This window comes from Molossus molossus, unplaced genomic scaffold (assembly GCF_014108415.1).
Source record: "Molossus molossus isolate mMolMol1 unplaced genomic scaffold, mMolMol1.p scaffold_m16_p_15, whole genome shotgun sequence".
Lineage (NCBI taxonomy): Eukaryota > Metazoa > Chordata > Mammalia > Chiroptera > Molossidae > Molossus > Molossus molossus.
The window spans coordinates 1,306,395-1,327,621 of record NW_023425350.1 but is presented as its reverse complement, the minus strand read 5'-3'; the positions used below and the strand labels follow the sequence as shown (position 1 = coordinate 1,327,621).

At 55.5% G+C, this 21,227-nt stretch overlaps 1 protein-coding gene across 1 annotated transcript in view; it reads left to right on the top strand.

Moving 5' to 3' along the window:
- EIPR1 (EARP complex and GARP complex interacting protein 1) overlaps window positions 1–21,227 on the top strand; it is an 84,211-nt gene that overhangs the window by 6,993 nt on the left and 55,991 nt on the right. Inside the window, 2 exon segments of the mRNA XM_036263491.1 lie at window positions 4,500–4,583; window positions 9,190–9,322. Coding sequence (XP_036119384.1) covers window positions 4,500–4,583; window positions 9,190–9,322 — 217 coding nt within the window.

Below are 21,227 nucleotides of genomic sequence, written 5' to 3'. Positions count from 1 at the left end.
GGGCCGAGCCAGTCCCCTCTCTGGTCCCCAGTCTAGAAGCCGTGTGATGGGGGCCGAGCCAGTCCCCTCTCTGGTCCCCAGTGTCTTTACCTTCTGTGAGGGAAAAATAACAGCCATCCTGTCTTCCTGTCTGCGTCATTGAATTATGAGGATGAACCAAGATAAAAATACATGGACATTTTCTATCTTGCTATATTAGGGTCATTGGAACTCCTCAAAGCCATCATTATGACTAGACTTAGAAAGACCATTTTATATTCCCTTAATCAAAGGCGCAGAATTACCAACATAGACCTAGCTCTGTCACCCAAATGGCCAGCATTAAATTATTTTTGTAATTTTACCACTAATACACCGGAGAGATCTTAAACTTTTATGAGATTTCACTGTAATTTTTAAAGATGCAGTTTAGGTTTTTCAGTAAGAAAGATTTTTTTCTTCAATGAGAAAGGTGTCTTCTGTGTGAGAAAGAACAGTCGTTTCAGATTTGTGGTGCATTTCTAACACTGGCAACTTGACTCTGAAACACACGACCTACTAGACTCTGTCCTGCGTGACCATTATTCCTCTCCAGGTATGCGCTTCTTGGCTCCATAAACTGCTTGAAGATGAAGCCATTTGAGGCTGGTTCGTTCTCAGCATCGAGCAGCTCTGTATCCCTGGGCTGCCCTCCTGTTTCAGCCTGGTAGCCACTGAAGCAACGTACTTCTTGGTGTCCTGCTTTACGGTGGTGGCATTTCACCTGCCTTCTGTCGGACGTTGAGTGATCAGGCTTCTGTCTTAAGGAGTAGCCTGGGCTCTTCCTCCTGAGTCGTTTTTCTCTAAACCAGGGGTGTTAACGTTGGATGGGGCTCAGAGGGCCTGTGAATTTGCTGATACACACGAAACTCTGTTTGTGCATGCACAGTTTTGGCAGAAAATGTCTAGATTCATAAAGAATTCATCAGCTTTGCAAAGAGGTCGGAGACTTCAAAAATGATCCAGCCACGTTTTGCCAAGGAGGGTGTAGGCGCTGCCAGTGGACCCCGAAAGCGCTGTCAGTGGTTGAACTGGGTCAAATAGGTTTTGTGGTCCAAATGTCTGGTCGTCGAATACAGCTCTAGACACACGTCTCTTGGCTTTTCTGAAGTGTGTTTTACCAGCTGATGTTTTTGTGTCCCTGACTCTTGAGGAAAGGTGGGGACATATGTGACGTGGTTGTTTCTTCTGTCGTCTCCAGACCTCTTACGGTAGAGAGTGGCTGTTGGCCCCAGACTGAGTGGTCAGGACAGCTGTGACACTCTTCTCCCTCCCGTTTCGGAAGGGGTGCATCAAGGCTTGAGGACATGTAGGGAAGCCACGTGACAGAGAAAGTGGGGTGTCAGGCCCGTTTCCAGCTGCAGTGGGGAGGAAGGGTGTGGCCAGGGCCCCTCAGTGACTGTGTGTTCCTGATGCTGGTGACAGTCGGTGCCAGCGCCGCAGTTTCGCAGAGCTGCACGTTGTTGCTGCAGCTCGCCGTTCTGTCTGGGTTTTCCTGTCACCTCCCGCAGACAACTGGGTGTAAACACCTGCCGGGCCGTGGCCGTGGCTACTGTTGACTGCACTGTGGACGGATAACCCGTTCAACTTCTGTTGCTGTCCAAAGTCATGGCTTCATTAAAACGCCACTGACAGACTTCCGGTCAGGATGACGGGTAGGTAAACGTGGTCTCGCCTCCTCCCACAACCACATCAAAATGACAGCGAAACTACAGAACAACCATCCTTCAGAACCACTGGACATTGAGCTGCATGGAAGTCCTACAACTACGGAATTAAAGAAGCAGCCACACCAAGACTGGTAGGAGGGGCGGGGGCAGACAGCCTAGTCCCACACCCACGTTTGATGGATAAAAGTTAGGAGGAAACCTCAGCTGGGAAGGTCCTCCCTAAGGACTAAGGGGTCTCCGTCCCACACCAGGCGCCCCGCTCAGGGTTCCAGTGCCAGGAGGAGAATCCCCATCACTTCTGGCTGGAAAAACCAGGGGGACCTGAGGCTGAGGGAGGCTGAGGCTGCTGGAGCCCTAGGCAGCTGCTCTTCAAGGGCCCGTGCACAAACTTGGACTTTCTCCCTTTGGGCTCCAGCATGGGGGAGGCAGCTTGAAAGGTACCAGAGACATACAGAGCAAAACTGAGTTGTTTCTCAGTGGGCCAAGAACTGAGGGGCAACTTTCTCCTGGCCAGATTTTCTGTAGGAGGCTGTTGTTCCCTTGCTGAGCCCTTCCCTGAGGTGGCAGATGGGTACCATATCTGGGACTCCAGCAACCTGGCTCACAATGGTTGCCCTGCCCTGGTGATTCCCTGAGGCCCCGCCCCACCCAACTTTCAGGCCCACCCAAGCTGTTTCCAAAGGCTTTACCATAGGATTGGCCTGTCTTGGATCCTGCTTCAGGTTTTCCTAAATTCTTTCAAACAAGCAGCATCTGGTCTCAGCGAGCCCCATACCTCTTATCAAGTGGCCCCAGGCCTGGCACTAGAAGCAGTCAGCCTTGGTTCACAACTTGGCTTTGCCTGGGCACTTCCAAACTCAGCACAAGAAGCAGCCATCTGTAGATCACTTTGTAGCTTATGCCTGATGGCCCCGGGTAGAACACGCAGTGGCTGGCTTTGCCCCAGAGCCAGCACACCCAGCTTCAGACATGGTAAAGCACCACCACCCAACCACCTCCAGAAGTGACAAACTCAATGAGTGGTCTCAGTGGGTAGCGGAGCCCTGCTGAAGTAAATTTTGCTCTGTGTGGTGGGTCCTTACACAGCTGATCCTCCAAGGTAGTCAGAGGTCAGTGGTCAATGAGCACAGCCAGTCCTTGCAGCTGATCAGCCTGAGTAAATCTCTCCCATTGACATGCCAACAGCAGCCAAGACTCAATTACAACAGAAGGGTGTACACTAGGGGTGTACCTGGAGGGCCCAGCTGGGGTGATCAGGGAGGCTGGGCCACTGGACCTCACAGGACACCTACAACAATAGGCCACCCTAGGAAGCCTAGGAGACATAGCAACTCTACCTAATATAAAGAAAGAAACACAAGAAGGCAGCCAAAATAAGGAGGCAAAGGAACATGTCCCAGATGAAAGAACAGAACAAAACTCCAGGAAAAGAATTAAACAAAGTGGAGATAAGCAATCGATCAGATGTAGAGTTCAAAACACTGGTTATAAGGATGCTCAAGGAATTTGATAAGACCTTCAAGGAACTTAGTGAGAACATCAACAACATGAAAAAGGACCCATCAGAAATGAAGGATGCACTACCTGAAATAATAATTTACAGGGAATCAATAGTAGAGTAGGTAAAGTCAAGAAGCAGACCATCCATTTGGAATATAAGGAAGCAATACACACCCAATCAGAACAGCAAAAAGAAAAAAAAGAATAAAAACAAATGAGGACAGTGTTAGGAGCTTCTGGGACAACTTCAAGCGTACCAATATTCACATCATAGGGGTGCCAGAAGGAGAAGACAGAGAGCAAGGAATTGAAAACCTATTTGAAAAATAATGACAGAAAACTTCCCTAACTTGGTGAAGGAAACAGACATACAAGTCCAGGAAGCACAGAGAGTCTCAAACAAGATGAACCCAAAGAGGTCCTCACCAAGACACATCATCATCAAAATGCCAAAGGTTAAAGACAGAGAATCTTAAAAGCAGCAAGAGAAAAGCAGTTAGTTAGCTACAAAGGAGCCCCTATAAGACTGTCGGCTGATTTCTCAAAAGAAACTGCAGGCCAGAAGGGAGTGGCAAGAGATATTCAAAGTGATGAAAAGCAATGACCTACAACCAAGATTATTCTGCAAAGCTATCATTTAGAATCAATGGACATATCAAGAGTTTCCCAGACAAAAAGCTAAAGGAGTTCATCACACCAAACCAGTATTATATGAAATGTTGATGGGTCTTCTTGAAAGAGAAGAACAAAAATATGAACTGTAAAATGGCAATAAATACATATCTATCAACAATGAATCTACAAACAAAATGAGCAATCAGAACAGAAATGGTCTCATAGATACAGAGAACTTTTTGGGGGGTTGGGGGATGGGTGAAGAAGATGAAGGGATTAAGAAGTACAAATTGGTTGTTAGACTGATGAACCTCAGAGGGAAGTGGGGAGGAAGGACGGGAAGAGGTAAACCAAAGAACCTCTATGCCTATGTGCATAACCAATGGACACAGACAATAGTGTGGGGAAGGCGGGAAGGTGGTAGAAATGGGGTGGAGGGGGTCAAGGGGGGAAAAAGGGGGACATCTGTAGTACATTCAACAATAAAGGTAAGTAAAATAAATAAGTAAATAAACTCACACACACACACACACACACACACAACTCCACTGACATCTTTATTGCTTAATTTTTGTGCCCATTTACAGTGCTTTCCACATACACATTCGAAGTGGGGGGCGGGGGCGGGGGCGGTGACTGCCATGTCAGTCGCTGTCTGAAATCCAGCCTCGTAAGTGTGCACTTTTCTCCCCGCAGGCCCGCGCTCTCACCCCTCAAACTGCAGAGACAGATGCCATCCGGTTTCTGGTCGGGACGCAGTCTCTGAAGTATGAGAACCAGGTAACTATTTCTGACAAATGCATGCATGGTAACCGCACTGTGACCACTTTGCTCTTGGTTTTTCAAGCTACATTTGAGAAAGTTAATGCCACACAAAGCAAGTGAAACCGTCATTGGGATTTGAATATCCACCTGTAGGTACTGGCTGAGGCCAGTCATTTAAACCCGTCCTACGTGGCATTCCTGCCGTCGCTTTTGTAGTCACACAGGGTCACCGTGGACGTGATTGGGACGCAGCCTGGCGTCCATGGTCAGCATCAGCCCTCCCCCAGAAGTGATGCCTCTCCCTGCTCCTCGCACACCTTCTGCCGGGGCCTGGATGAGCCCCAGTCCGTCTCCCCAGGGAGGGGACTGGCGCTGTGGGTGCGGCTGTTGGCCTAGGGCCTCTGCACCGGGGCCTGATGACCACAGTCCTTCTCTCCTGGGAGGGGACTGGCGCTGTGGGTGCGGCTGTTGGCCTAGGGCCTCTGCACCGGGGCCTGATGACCACAGTCCTTCTCTCCTGGGAGGGGACTGGCGCTGTGGGTGCGGCTGTTGGCCTAGAGCCTCTGCACCGGGGCCTGGATGACCACAGTCCTTCTCCCGGGAGGGGACTGGTGCTGTGGGTGCGGCTGTTGGCCTAGAGCCTCTGCACCGGGGCCTGGATGACCACAGTCCTTCTCCCTGGAGGGGACTGGCGCTGTGGGTGCGGCTGTTGGCCTAGAGCCTCTGCACCGGGGCCTGATGACCACAGTCCTTCTCCCGGGAGGGGACTGGCGCTGTGGGTGCGGCTGTTGGCCTAGGGCCTCTGCACCGGGGCCGGCTCTGCTGGGAAGCGCGCCTGGCTCGGCGCCTGCCAGGGGCTGGTGTGGTCAGTAAGGCGGGTGCGGGCCCCCAGGGCCTGGTTGACTGAGGCCAGGAAGGTAAACACAGGCTTCCAGGACTGAGGGGGAACAGTGGAGACCTTTGACCCAGGGTCAAGGTCGGGCTGGGTCAGGCCGTTCCCACACCTGCTCTCTCGGTGGCCAGAACAGGTGGCGATGACCCCAGTGCTAAACAGATGAGGAAGTTGGCCCTAAGCAGTCACATGGTTTTCCAAGGTGACCCAGCTGGAATGTGGCAGAAGTGTGACTAAGACACCCCGCCCCCCGTCCCCCACTTCAGTTTGCACTTTATGAAGCATGTGCTGTGGGAATGTGTGTCCTGCGCTCTCTGTACATGTCTGCAGACCCCAAGCAGATGGTGTGGTGCTATGAGAGGCATGCCCAAGGTCAGGACAGCTGGCCCAGGCCCAGGCGGGCCCAGCCAGAGTGACAGGTCTGGGTCGGCGCTGCTGCAGCAGCTGTGACAATAGACTCTGTCACCTTGCTCTGAAGCCCCCCCCCCCCCCCCCCCCCCCCCCCCCCCCCCGCCTGCACAGCTCCAGGCCTTTCCTGGGAGTGGTGGCTGCTGGCTGCGCTGATGGCCCCCGGCTTTGCCTCGGGCCATCGGCCCCTCCAGGCAGGCTTCAATTCCCTAGAAAGTGCCCAGTGCGGAGCCCTTGCTATTTAATTCAGCAGTGCTACGTTTCTGGAAATTTCAGGAGCTGTCACGTCCCTGGCCTTTGTCAAAGGAAGTGCTTTGTTTTCTGTGCCCTTCATTCTGCACAGGACCCCATGTTGTCCGGGAGAGCCTGTCTGTCCCCTCCGGGCTCCTTCGTGAGGAGGGGGTATTCTCTTGGAGGGCTGTGCACGTTGATCACGGGGAAGCTCTGGGGAAGCTCGGCAGAGGGTAGGAACCCGGGTTTCAGGTGGGAGGGGTCTGCTGGCCTCTGATTGTGCTTTTCCTGGGGTTTGCCCTGCATATTGCCCCCCCCCACCCCGTTTCTTATGCAGATGAGGGATGGTGAGGGGTGTGCCAGGCTGTCCTAAGGAGGCCTGTGACCTCCCCTCCCAATACCGCCCTAAGGGTTGATTGCAGTCCAGGCTGGGAGAGGCTGATGGTCCTCAGGAGACACAGCACAGCGCCCCCCCCCCCCCCCCCCCCAGTGCTTTCCCTGCGCGTCCTTCCTTTCTAAGGCTGCTCCAGTGCTCTGGGCTTGCGCTGTGACGAGGGGTAGCTTGGTCACAGGTGCGCCTGTGCCCCCGGCCCTGTCCTTGGGCACCCTTGTTAGAAGTCAGATTCCCGGGCCCACACCAGACCTCTGACCCTCCTTTTCTCCCCCTCCTCCGCCCCCTTCCTGTTCCTCGAATGAGATGGGAATTTATTGCCTGTGTCATGGAAGCATCTCTCTAGGAGCCCGGTTTTGGGTGAGGCTGGACCCAGAGGCTCAACGGTGTTGCCGAGAACCCCATCATTCCCATTTCTGTATTTTTCTAGATGGCCTGCCAAATTTAGGGAGAACATCTGTTATGTTCTCTCTATCCCTCAAGTTCAGTGTCTGAGACGTGCTGCCCCAGATGCTCTCTGGGATTTGCCCGAATGGACTGAGGCACTTCTGTTCTGAGAACCGTCCTCACAGGCACGGTGGGCTGGGGAGCGTGGGGTCTCTGTTCTGCCAAGTGCACACTGGGGCCAGTGAAGGGCGTGAGCGTGCTGGGTGTCTGCACAAGCAAAGGGCACAGCCTGGGTAGGTAAGGGGTAGGCACGCTGCGGCATGGCGAGCATGTTTGATCACGCTGAACTCTTACTTATAAAGTTTCAGCTGAAGGACCAGATCCCTAAATTTACAAATGCTAAAGCAAGATCCCAGACACAGTGAGTGACTGGCGCAGCATCACACAGCCAGGAAGTGGCAGAATCAGAGCCAGAACCCGGCCTCCTGATCCCAACATGCTGCGGCCAAGCAGACTGCAGGGGGAGCCGGGTCTGGGGTGCTCGCGTGAACAGGGGAGAGAGCTGGAGAGGAGAGACCCTCAGGGTGGCTTGCCACTTACACTATTTTTTTTTTTTTTTAATTCTCACCTGAGGATATTTTTCCATTGATTTTCAGACAGAGTGGAAGGGAGAGAGGGAAAGAGAGAAACATCAGTGTGAGAGAGACCCATCGATTGGTTGCCTCCCGCATGACCCTGACCAGGGCCAGGAATCAAATCGAAACTGAGCTGCGTGCCCGTGACTGGAATCAAACCCACGACTCTTTGGTCCACGGGCTGATGTTCCAACTGCTGAGCCAAACCAGCCAGGGCCTGCCGCCTGCACTATTCTGTATTACTCTCGAGGACAGGCCAGGCCAGTGGGAAGGTATTTTTGTTATGGATGAGAGGGCAGAGGTGAATTATGGTGAGGCCATGGCTGGGGTTGAGGTGGTGGTCGGATAGGTGGGGGTGCCTCCTGTGGGTGGGTAAGCCCAGTCAGTCTTCTAGCTAGGACAGTTCAGCTAACCCAAGGGGAGCTTTTGATTTCTCGTTTTCAATTTTACACACTTAAAAATACTTTTTTCGAGAGTATGTTTATATTCATTCAGTAAGAATGAATGGAAAGGCAGGGCTAGACTCGGGTGCTCAGGTCTGGTCTGGGCTCCTGCAGGGCTGGACTCATGTGCTCAGGTCTGGTCTGGGCCCCTGCAGGCTGGACTCATGTGCTCAGGTCTGGTCTGGGCCTCTGCAGGCTGGACTCGGGTGCTCAGGTCTGGTCTGGGCCCCTGCAGCCTGGGCTGTGGCTGTAGGTTTGGGATCCCTGACTCTGAGCCCTGATTCTCCAGCAGATTGAGGGAGAGCTGATGGGCTCCCTAATACCTTTTTTTTCTTTATTGACTTGAGAGAGAGAGAGAAAGGGAGAGGGAGAGAGAGAGAAACATCGATGAGAGAGAACATGGATTGGCTGCCTCCTGCATACCCTCCACTGGGAATCGAGCCCACAACCCGGGCGTGTGCCCTGGGCGGGAATCGAACCGGGACCTCTTGGTTCATGGGTCAATGTTCAGCCACTGAGCTACACTGCTGGGCTGTTGGACTCATTTTTTTTTTTTTATTCTCACCCGAGGACATTTTTCGATATTTTGTTCAGATAGAGTGGGAGGGAGAGAGAGAGAGAAACATCGACGTGAAAGGGACACATTGAATGGTTGCCACCCACACAACTCAACCAGGGCCAGGGACAAAGTGTAACCGAGGTACGAGCCCTTAGCAGGAACCAAACCCGGGTCTCTCTGGACCACAGGCCGACGCTCTAACCGCTGAGCCAAACCGGTCAGAGCTGTTGGACTCATTTTTAAAAAGAAATTTAAGGCGTGCTAGCGTACAGTCCTATCTCAGTCCTTCCCACCTCAGCCGTGTGTGACACATTTCACGCCCACCGCGGAGCAGGCCGAGCTGGTCAGTCCAGGCCCAGAGAGGCAGTAGAACCTGCCCCACCCACAGCCATGTGTGACACGTGTCACGCCCACCGCGGAGCAGGCCGAGCTGGTCATCGGGGACAGAGCTTTGGTGTCATGTCTCTTTGGGACCAGCGATGACAGTCATGTCATGTGTCTCAGCAGTATGAGATGTCACACGTGTCTTTCGAGAGGAGTGCAGTGAGCGGAACACACAGCTGCACTGTTAGCGTAACAAGGAGAACACCTAAAAACGCCAAAGATGCTTCTGCTCCTCCCTTTGTCACTATGTCATTACGTGAGGTCCTGACTTGCTCTGTGTTGTGTTTGTAGATCCACATCATAGATTTTGATGACGAAAACAACATCATAAACAAAAATGTCCTCCTGCACCAAGTGGGTGAGATCTGGCACATCAGCGCCAGCCCCGCAGACAAAGGTGTGCTGGCCACCTGCTACAACAAGAGTGAGTACCCAGCCTTCCGTGCTCCCAGAGGGTCGCCGCGTGGGGTTGCTGTTGTGTGGCTCGTGGGTTGGCGCGTGACTCGCAGGACCTGCGACCCGAGAGGGCGATGCGTTCACGGAGAAGCTGTGCGCCTGGGCGGGCGGCGCAGCGGGTGTGGGATCCCAGCTGTCCCGGAGCTCTACCCTTGGGTGGGGGTCATGTGCCGGAGGTTCTGGAATAGAGGACGCAGGTGTCCTCCCGCAGTAGTTATCTGCACCGTCCAGAAGGCAGCTGGCCTCTCCTGCTGCCTGCGTGTGTGTGGTCACAGGTAACAGGTGAGGACAGCTAACGTTCTGTGTCCTGCTAACCGCTCCTCGCTCGCCAGTCCAGACGTCTGTGACACACTTCTGGTTCTGCTTTCTGTCATCGCCAACGGCCTGTGTTCAGATTCTGCCCCCAGAGAAGAGCCTCCCTTCTCACTCCTGCTACGTGGGCCACACGAAGCCTTGTGGCGCTGCTGTGTGGTTTCCAAAGGTTTCCTTCGGCCTTGGCCGCTGTGCTCAGTGGTCAGAACACCAGCTCCAGAACCAAAGGGTCACAGGTTTGATTCCTGGCTGGGACCCATACCTGGGTTGCAGGTATTTGAGCCCCGCCTGGTCAGGATATTTATGGGATGTGCAGGAGGCAACCAATTGATGTGTCTCTCTCACATTGATGTTCCTCTCTTTCTCTTCTTCTTTCTCCCTCCCTTCAGTCTCTCTAAAAATCAAAGCAAAAATATCCTCAGGTGAGGATTAACAAAAAATAAAATAAAATAAATACCTTTCTTCTTCAGGGAAAAATAATTATTTTTTGAAAAGTCTTTCTGCCCTAGATTCTTTATTTCTTTTTTTTTCAATCCTCACCGGAGGACACTTTTCCATTTTTTGTTCAGATAGAGTGGGAGGGAGAGAGAGGAACGGAGAGAGAGAGAGAAACATCGATGTGAAAGGAACACATCGAGTGGCTGCCACCCGCACGACCGACCAGGGCCGGGGACAAACTGCAACCGAGGTATGTGCCCTTAGAGGGAACTGAACCCGGGTCTCTCAGGACCGCAGGCTGACGCTCTAACCGCTGAGCCAAACCGGCCAGGGCTTTATTTCTTATTGTTACATTTAATTGCACCTTTTGGTTGCTGGGGCGTAGCGCCCCAGGAGCCCAGCCTCCCATCCCTGTCTCCCTCATCGCTGGCGGTGGGGACAGCCTCTCCAGAGAGGCCATGTCTTTCTTCTCTGTCGCCGTTGAGGAGTCACTCACCATCCTGCGGGCTGGGGTGTCCACCCTGAGTCTCCAAAGCACATCTGGGATGAAAGCATACTTTTACCCTTGCGTGTAAATAGCTACTGTGTTAAACAACTCAGAATAAGCGTTGACAAGTGCCCCCCACACACCCATTTGGTGTGGCTGGGTTGCGAGTCTGCGGCCCTGACCGGTGACCCGGTTCTCTGTGGGTTGCGAGTCTGCGGCCCTGACAGGTGACCCCGTTCTCTGTGGGCTGCGAGTCTGCGGCCCTGACCGGTGACCCCGTTCTCTGTGGGTTGCGAGTCTGCGGCCCTGACAGGTGACCCCGTTCTCTGTGGGCTGCGAGTCTGCGGCCCTGACAGGTGACCCCGTTCTCTGTGGGTTGCGAGTCTGCGGCCCTGACAGGTGACCCCGTTCTCTGTGGGCTGCGAGTCTGCGGCCCTGACCGGTGACCCCGTTCTCTGTGGGTTGCGAGTCTGCGGCCCTGACAGGTGACCCCGTTCTCTGTGGGCTGCGAGTCTGCGGCCCTGACAGGTGACCCCGTTCTCTGTGGGCTGCGAGTCTGCGGCCCTGACCGGTGACCCGGTTCTCTGTGGGCTGCGAGTCTACGGCCCTGACCGGTGACCCCGTTCTCTGTGGGTTGCGAGTCTGCGGCCCTGACAGGTGACCCCGTTCTCTGTGGGTTGCGAGTCTGCGGCCCTGACAGGTGACCCCGTTCTCTGTGGGCTGCGAGTCTGCGGCCCTGACCGGTGACCCGGTTCCCTGTGGGTTGCGAGTCTGCGGCCCTGACCGGTGACCCGGTTCCCTGTGGGTTGCGAGTCTGCGGCCCTGACCGGTGACCCGGTTCTCTGTGGGTTGCGAGTCTGCGGCCCTGACCGGTGACCCCGTTCTCTGTGGGTTGCGAGTCTGCGGCCCTGACCGGTGACCCCGTTCTCTGTGGGTTGCGAGTCTGCGGCCCTGATGGTGACCCCGTTGTCTGTGGGAGGCCGTGTCCCTGCACTGGTGGCCTCCCTGCCCGCCCCTGGCCTTGCCGCCGTCTGCTTCCACCTGCCTCCAGCCGGCATCTGCCCCACCACACCCTTTCCTTTCAATCCTCACTGGAGGTCAAGTGGGAGGGAGGGAGAGAGCGAGCAGAACATCCATGTAAGAGAGACACTGATTGGCTGCCTCCTCATCAGCCTGGCCAGGGCCGGGGATCAAACCTGCAACCCAGGTGGCGCCCTAGACTAGGAATCGAACCCGTGGCCCTTTGGTGCGTGGGCTGAAGCTCCACCTGCTGAGCCACACTGGCCAGGGCCCTGCGCCCTTCAAGGGAGGGCGGCAGTCCTCCTGGCTGGAGTTAAGGGGAAGTTCCTGCACATGCAAGTAAACAGAGGCGGTCCTCGTCCAGAGGAGTGACCTTCAGACGCTGACCAGTGTCCCCTTGATTAGCGCAGGGTCAGCCGACCTTCATTTCCTGCCCAGGTGCTCTCCCTTTGCCTGCAACACAGCAGCACCAGCGGCACCGGTCACCTGCAGGAATTCGCTGGTCAGGAGCCCGTCATGGGTCCTGCTGCTTGAGGGGCCGGGCCTGCAGGAGACGCCCCACCCCGCCCCGCCCCCCCACCGACGTGCAAGCAGCGCCTGCGCCCGCGCCCGAGCCCTGTCCTGCACGTGGGCGGCCGCGGCCGCTGTGGCCCCTCGGTCGGCCTTTCTTTCAAGGCTGGAGCTGCACCTGGCCCTCGTCCCCCCGGAGGTGCTCCTGGTCTCGCGCGCCCCGCGTGGGCCGTAGGAGGGGCGGCGCACGGGGCGGAGGGAGCCGCGCAGATGTGATCTGGGTCCCGCGTTCCCACCCCGCGCGCCCTGCAGAGATGCTCGTGTTCCCGTGCCTGGGGCACCCGCCCGCGCTTCCCGGCCCCTGCCCTGCCGCAGCCTGACGCCCTTGGTTCTGGGGGTCAGCGTGGCGTAGTGGAGAGCGGCGGTTCCCTTCCTTCAAGGACGAGGGCCTCCGAGCCGTGTCCGGCCCTGTGCCCGGCCCGGCTAGGTTCTGGCAAGGACTAGGGCAGAAGGAGGTCGGCAGGGCCTCCAGGAGCTTCCTGCTGGGTCCTCTCCACGGTGCCCAGAAATGCTTAGATCTCCCGGGGAGGAGGACAGAGGAAACATCCCTGGGAAAGTGGGCTCCGCGCAGTGAAGAAGCCAAATCCTACTCTTGAGAAATCTTGGAATTGTTTGTTATAAACAATAATGTTTAAAGATCTGTTGCCCTGGATGGTTTGGCTAAGTGGTTAGAGCGTTGGTCCACAGACCAAAGAGTCGTGGGTTTGATTCCAGGCAAGGGCGTGTACCTCAGTTGCCGTTCGTCCCAGGCCCCAGTTGGGGTCATGCGGGTGGCAACCAATAGATGTGCCTCGTTCACATCGGTGTTTCTCTCTCTCTCTCCCTCCCTCCCACTCTATCTGAAGATAAATGTAAAAATATCCTTGGGTGAGGATTAAAATAAATAAATAAATAAAAATGAAGATCTATTTATTGCAACATGCAAAAAAGTACCTATTAGTGGAAGCATGCATTGTGATAGAACTCTTACACACACACACACACACAAATACACACTCACATACTCTGGAATATCACAGTGGCCTTGCAAATCGATATGAAAAATTGGATTCACTCAGGACTTGTTTTTAAAGATGCAAATGAGGACACCTCACGCCATCTCTCTTATTGTCCTTCTGGGGAGGCACGGTGAACAGAGGCAGCAGCCCGTCCCCTGCACGCCTGAGTTGGGGTCTCTGCACACCGCCTAGAAAGCGGCAGCGCATTTGCAGGAGACTAACGTGACCTAGAATTCAAACCCTTTGTCTCCTCCAATCGCACAGCCACCCGGCCTAGTGTGCATCTCCGACTTTTGGGGACGGAGTTGTCAGGGATCCTTACCAGCGCTCCGTCACTGCCCTCCACTGAGCTTCCCCATCACCTCTGGTGCCTGACAGCTTGTCCTGGGAGCCAGGGTGGCGGGGGAGCATGGCACACACAGCAAACTCTTCTGGATGAAGATTTTAAAAACCCTCCAGCTTTCTTTCTTTTAAATATATGTTTTTTATTGGTTTTTTAGAGAGAGAGAGAAACATCGATGTGAGAGAGAAACATCAGTCGGCTGCCTCCTGCACGCCCCCTACTGGGGATCAATCTCGAAACCCGGCATGTGCCCTGAGCGGCATTCGAACCAGGACCTCTCAGTCCAGGGGACGACGCTCAGTCCCCTGAGCCACACCGGCTGGGCCCTCCAGCTCTTCTTTCTGACAGTTTTATAAGAATGATGCCTCATATGGCAGCCAGAGGCCACGTGGGAGGGTGAGGCTGTCACCATGGTCGTCCGCAGCCTGGAGCCCTGGGCGTCCTCACAGTGACCAAGCAGACACTGGGCGGTGTGCAGCCCGGGCCGTGACAGCCAACGGGCCCTTCGGGAGACAGGCTAAGCACCCTGCAGACAGCAGTAAACTTCGAATTGTTGCCCCGTGTCCACCTGGGAAGGCTGGGTCTCTGAAGCCCAGACATCCTGTCACTCAGGGAAATGACACAGGGTTGTGTTTGTGTGCGACTTCTTTTTTTTTTTTTATCTTCACCCGAGGACATTTTTCCATTTTTTATTCATATAGAGCAGGAAGGAGAGAGAGGAAGAGAGAGAGAGAAACATCGATGTGAAAGGGACACATCGAGTGGCCGCCACCCACACAACCCAACCAGGGCTGGGGACAAACTGCAACCGAGGTACATGCCCTTAGAGGGAACCGAACCCGGGTCCCTGTGGACCGCAGGCCGACGCTCTAACCTGAGCAAAACCGGGCAGGGCTGTGTGCGACGTCTGCCCTCCCCCATTTTCCCACCTCGGACCTGCCGCTGTTCGATCCCGAGCTGCCGTGTGTGCGAGTCCCACTTCAGACTCTTCTCAAGCGTGTCTGTTGTCCGGGGGCAGGGCACGTGTCAGAAACTTCCATGGACCATGGGGCTTCACTGCCTTCGTTTCCTTTCTTCTTTCTTTTTCTGTGACTTTGTATAATCATTTCGGTGACCCTTGGCGTAGGAACCGGTCTGTCCGGTGTACAGATGAGGTGTCCTAGCTCAGAGGGGCTAGGATGCGGGCCTGGGGTCACAGCCACGAAGCGCAGAGCAGAGACGGATCTGCGCCAAGCACTCCATGTCCTTGGCCAGTGACCTGAGCAGACCGTCCGAGTGTCCGCCTCACAGAGACATCTCCTTTCCTTCTGAATTAGTGTTCCACCACCATGTGTGTCCATGTGTGCTGTGTGCCTGCTGTGCATGGTGTGTGCCTGTTGTGTGTGCCCGTCTCCTGTGTTTGCCTTGTGTGCCTGTCACATGTTGTGTGTCCTGTGTATGTTGTGCGTGTGCCTGTTGTGTGTGCACGTCTCCTGTGTTTGCCGTGTGTGCCTGTCACATGTTGTGTGTGTGTCCTGTTGTGTGTGGACGTCTCCTGTGTTTGCCCTGTGTGCCTGTCACGTGTTGTGTGTGTCCTGTGTATGTTGTGTGTGCACGTCTCCTGTGTTTGCCGTGTGTGCCTGTCACATGTTGTGTGTGTGTGTGCATGTCTCCTGTGTTTGCCATGTGTGCCTGTCACGTGTTGTGTGTGTCCTGTGTATGTTGTGTGTGCCTGTTGTGTATGCATGTTTCTTGTGTTTGCCATGTGTGTCCTGTGTATGTTGTGTGCGTGCCTGTTGTGTCTGTCGTATGTGTGATTGTGTTGTGTGTGTTTGTATCATCTGTTGTGCACGTCGTGTGTCCGTTATGCATGCTGTCTGTGTCTGTGGTGTGTGTGACGAGTGTCTGTCTGTGGTGCGTGTGCATATGCAGTGGCTGGCTATACCCACTGGCCTGTCTTGGGCAGCAGGGGGCACCAGCGTCCTCTCTGTGTCTCCTCACTCTGGGCCTTCCCACTGCCCTCCCCTCCCACCGTGGGCTGTGCCCTTGGCCTGATGCGTTTGCAAAGCTGTCTTGTACTTCTCGCGTTTCTCCAAATCTGCTGCGGCGCGAAGACCTTGCTTGAGAAGCACGTGGCAGAATAAGGCTCCCTGCGGCCTCTCGCTCAGGCGACTCGGGGTTGGGCCGGCTGAGCTCCGTGGTCTGGGTGTCGGCTCTCTTGCCCCACACCTCAGGCTCCCAGCACACCCACCCACCCACACGGGGCCCCACTGGTGTGGGTGAGCCATGCTGCCTGGCAGGGTCTTTGGCCATCTGCCATATGAGGGTGGGTTCCCTCTGCTCCTGGGGTTCGGGTCGGTCGACGCCTTGGTGAGCACACAGTCATGAGGGAGCCAGCGCCCTCCGGGCTTGTGTGAGGACGGGAAGGACGGCCAGGGCGACACGCGGGGCTTTGCCAGACCCCCACTCCTGAGAAGCCAGTGAGTGAGCGCGGCCTCGTCCATCCTGCTCCTCCGGCCGCGGCGTCGCCAGGGAGCTGTGGGGTGTCCTGAGCCCCCCTGGAAGGAGGTGCTACCTCGATGTTCTCCGAGACTTCATGTGTGCCCCGTGGGGCGAGGCGCCCACTCGCGGCTCCTGAGCTGCCCTAGAGCGCCCTGGCCGGGGCTCCCGGGGCAGGGTCAGAGCACCGCTCCTGTTTAAAGCAGCCGTTTCCCGTTTATCTCTGTGCGAATCAGAAGAAAGTTGCATTTTTGAGTTTGAACGGTTACCTCGTGTAAATAAGCCACAGGAAGAGTGGGTTTCCCTGGAAAAGAATTTTTTAGGGCTTCCCTCAGTGAGACCACCTTCTGAGATAAAATGACCAGGGTTGCTTTGGCGAGTGGAGTCGTGGTGGCAGGGGGAGAACTGGAGTCGTGGGGACATGTCCATGGCCTGTGAACGGCAGGAGGGCGCTTGGCTGCGCAAGGCCTGCAGGGCCGGGCGCAGGGACCCGCTGTCCGCGCAGACCTCCTCTGTGCTCTGAGCAGGTGTGGGGGGCGGGACACCGTCTCCCGGCTCATCGGTGCCGGGGCCCAAGCAATTGCACCCTGAGAAGAAAGGAGGGAGGGAACGGTGGCGGGAGAACCGTGACGGTGGAGGCCCCGGGAGCTCCTCGCGAGGGCATGCGCATGGCAGTGCCCCAGAGCCACAGTGAGACCCTGGCCCTTCTTCCATGTCCTCCCATACCAGGCAAACTGTGTTTTGAAATGAAAATGTTTTGTCTTCCATTTTAGCACAGATATCTTGTGGGCTCTCATTTTTCTGCGACTAACAGAGACTAGAGTCGATAGACTCCTCCGTGGAATAGTTGTGGGCTCAGCAGTGTCGGCTGTGGATGCTTCACTGGAGACGGAGCCCAGGGGGCCTGCAGGGGAGAGTGTGTGCTGTGTGGGGGTGTGCTGTGTGTGGGTGGTGTGCTGTGTGTGTGCTGTCTGTGTGTGGGGTGTGTGTGTGGGGGGGTGCTGTGTGTGTGCTGTGTGTGGGAGTGCTGTGTGTGGGTGGTGTGCTGTGTGTGGGTGGTGTGCTGTGTGTGTGCTGTCTATGTGTGGGTGTGCTGTGTGTGGGGTGTGTGTGTGTGCTGTGTGTGCTGTGGGTGTGCTGTGTGCGTGCTGTGTGTGGAGGGGTGTGTTGTGTGTATGCTATGTGTGGAGTGGGGGGTTTGTGTGCTGTGTGGGGTGTGTGCTATGTGGGGTGTGTGTGCTATGAGGGGTGTGTGTGCTGTGTGGAATGATGTGGTGTGTGGAGCTTGTGTGGAGTGATGTGCTGTGTGGGGTGTGTGTGCTGTGGGGTGTGTGTGCTGTGGGGTGTGTGTGCTGTGTGGGGTGTGTGTGCTGTGTGTGCTGTGTGGAGTGATGTGATGTGTGGGTGTGTGCTGTGTGTGCTGTGTGGGGTGTGTGCTGTGTGTGCTGTGTGGAGTGATATGATGTGTGGGTGTGTGCTGTGTGTGCTGTGTGGGGTGATGTGCTGTGTGGGGGGTGTGTGCTGTGTGGAGTGTGTGTGCTGTGTGTGCTGTGTGTGCTGTGTGGAGTGATATGATGTGTGGGTGTGTGCTGTGTGTGCTGTGTGGTGTGTGTGCTGTGTGGGGTGTGTGTGGGGTGTGTGTGGACTGTGTGTGGAGTGTGTGTGGGGTGTGTTTTCTGCACCCACCCGTCTAGCACTGGACACTCAGGCTGCTTCTGTCTTGCTGTTGTGCATGATGCTGCGGTGAACCTGGGAGAGCAGCAAATATCTAAAGGGCTCCAGACCTGAATGTTCTCTTGCTTGGGTGTGTCACAGGGTCCTGATTGTGTTGGCGTTGTTTCCCTAGGCACAGGGCTCCATGATTGTCTTTGTGAACATATTGTACTAGACTTCTACTTTTCCAAATTGGGATGTATGGGTTGCAGATGAACTCACACGTGTGTACCTGTACAAGCCCCCTCCTGAGTGTGGACTCCCAGGTAGGGGCCCAAGGTGCACCATGTTATCGGAATCTGTTGGCGTCTATGTTTTGCAAAGCAGGCAAGGAGAATTCTCATTGCCAGGGGTCCACCGAGCATGGCTGAACCCCTGACATTCCTGATGGTGGGTACTGAGGGCTTGAACAATGAGAGTTGAGACAACAAGGCACACCTGCATTGTTCTTACACACTTATCTGGTAGAAATTAGACGGAGTTCCAGAACACAGGAAACTTCTTAATTAGCTTTTTTTTGATACTCTCCTAACTAACCTCTTTGGATCCCATCTGCATCATTTCTCTGTCCTCATTGACTTTCTGTGGCACCTCCGAATTTAGTATCATCTGGAAATTTAATTAATGTGCTGTTTACTGCTCCTTCCAGATCACTAATGAAGATGTTAAATAAGACTCGATCCCCAGAGCACCCCACTGGACACCTCCTCACAGCTTAATATTCTGTCATTTATCAGTGCCCTTTGTTTATGGTCCTTCCTCCAGGTTTCCAGCCGCGAGGGGGTGCTTAGACAAAGCCCGGTTTGAATTAAATTTTCCAGAAGACTGTAAAAAACACTGCTGAATTCTTCCCTCAACCCCAGGTGTGTTATTCGCTGTGTTCTTCCGTGGCCCGGTGACTTGCTCTCCACCCTCGCTCTCCCCGCACCCAGAAGTTCCCCGGAGGCAGAGCCTCTGTGAGGCCGGGACCCAGCTCGTGGAGATCTCTGCCTGCGGCGTGCCTTGCACAGAGGGGCCTTGCCACTGTCTTAGGCTGCTCGAGTCTCCATGACACATACCACAGCCTGGGGCGCAGGCTCAGGAAGGTGTCTTCTCCAGCCTGCAGCTGGAGGTCTGAGGCTGGGGTGTGGTGGGGTGGGTGTCTCTGAGCCCTCTCCTGTGCAGACAGCTGTCTTCCCCTTGCGTGCTCAGGAAGGTGTCTTCCCAGCCTGCAGCTGGAGGTCTGAGGCTGGGGTGTGGTGGGGTGGGTGTCTCTGAGCCCTCTCCTGTGCAGACAGCTGTCTTCCCCTTGCGTGCTCAGGAAGGTGTCTTTTCCAGCCTGCAGCTGGAGGTCTGGGGTTGGGGTGTGGTGGGTGGGTGTCTCTGAGCCCTCTCCTGTGCAGACAGCTGTCTTCCCCTTGCGTGCTCAGGGGGCCTTCCCTCTGCTGTCAGTGTCCTAGGCTGCTTTTCTTAGGACGACGCCAGTCACCTACCCTAGTGACCTCAATTTCGCTTAATCGCCACTCTAAAGACCCCATTCCTAAAAACAGTTAGGTGCTGGGGTTAGGACTTCAACCTGTGAATTGTGGGGACACAGTTCAGCCCATAAAAACTGTGGATTCTTTTTTTGTTGTTGTTAAGATAGAGAGGGAGGAAGAGAGAGAGAAACATTGACGTGAAAGGGACACATTGAGTGGCTGCCACCCGCACAACCCAACCAGGGCGTGGGACAAACTGCAACCGAGGCACATACCCCCAGCGGGAACCGAACACGGGTCTCTCCGGACCGCAGGCCGATGCTCTAACCGCTGAGTCGAACTGGCCAGGGCAGAACTGTGGGTTCTTTAACTTGTTTACTCAAGCCAGAGGTTTGGGGAGGGGTTCCATGTTGATGAGGTTGTCAGAACCCATGTTCGGTCCTGCCTGCCATCCCGGTCTCCTCCGGTGTTCCACTTTTGGGCTGTGTGGTCTGCGTGGTCCGCGTGGAAGGTGGTGCAGCAGCCCTCGGCCCGCACAGGCTTTGCCTCTGTGTTTTTTTTTATTTTTTATTTTTTTATTTTAATGATTTTTTTTTTTATCTTCACCCGAGGACATTTTTCCATTTTTTGCACAGACAGAGTGGGAGGGAGAGAGAGGAAGAGAGAGAGAGAGGGAAACATCGATGTGAAAGGGACACATCGAGTGGCTGCCACCCGCACGACCAACCAGGGCCGGGGACAAACTGCCCTTAGCGGGAACCGAACCCGGGTCTCCCCGGACCGCAGGTGGACGCTCTAACCGCTGAGCCAAACCAGCCAGTGCTGCCTCTGTGTTTTGACTGCAGGTGAGACCTTGACCGCCTGCCACCTATGTGCTGAGGCATTTTGAGATGCTCACTGCTGAGACTGTTTGGAATGTGGCCAGGAAGGCTGGCCGGAGGGGCGTGGTCTGGAGGTGGACTGGGAGTGGCCCACAGGGGGTGCACATGGAAGCCCCGGGGCGTGGCCGGGAGGGGCGTGGCCAAAACCTGTGCAGGGTGGAGGAGCGGCTCTGGCCTGTGCCTGCTCTTCCCTGAGACTGCCTGGCCCCAGGGTAGGAGCCCGCCAGCTAGCGGGACCCAGAGCAGCACGCAGGCGCCCTCCCAGCAGCAGCAGGGCAGCCCAGAGGGTGGGACCACGCTGGGCCCTGGTCCTCCTGGCGGAGGGCATTTCAGTGTCCCTCAGGCAGATGGGAGCGGGCAGGCGGGAGTGAGCATTGGAGCCCCAGAGCCAGGGAGTGTCGGGATCAGAGCTGTGCTTTTTTTTTTTTTTTTTTTTTATCCTCACCCGAGGACACTTTTCCATTTTTTGTTCAGATAGAGCGGGAGGGAGAGAGAGGAAGAGAGAGAGAGAGAGAGACATCGATGTGAAGGGACACATCGAGTGGCTGCCACCCGCACGACCAACCAGGGCCGGGGACAAACTGCAACCGAGGTACGTGCCCTGAGCGGGAACCGAACCCGGGTCTCTCTGTACCGCAGGCCGACGCTCTAACCGCTGAGCCAAACCGGCCAGGGCCAGAGCTGTGCTTTCACTGAGGGCGGGAGGGGCGGAGCACAGGTGACAGGTGGCTGAGGTCCCACGCCCTGCTCCCACTGCGGGTCAGTGCCTGCATGTTACTCTGTGGTCCCGGGACTCCCAGCTGTAAGCCATGAAAATAGTCTTTAAAAAAGGCGCAAGTACTCTGAAAATGAGAAAGACCTTCTCAGGTGATGGTAGATGAAAATTCAAGCAAAGGCTAGACGGAAATAAAGGTAAAAAGACATGGCATATGGCTTCTCAATTAAGAATTCCAGAAGTCTTCTACTAATTGGCGGCTTGCTTACCTCCTCCCTGACCCGAGCAAGGGCGGCGGGTGCAGCCGGCATCAGCAGCTGCCAGTCAGCCGCTGCCCTGCCCTCACACCAGGCCTGGCGCACATGGGGGGGACTGGGATGTCAGGGCGACTGCAGACCGTGCAGGGTCCGTGGGCATGAGAACAGCACGGGGCTGGCGGGGCAGCGCCGCTGACCTGCTGC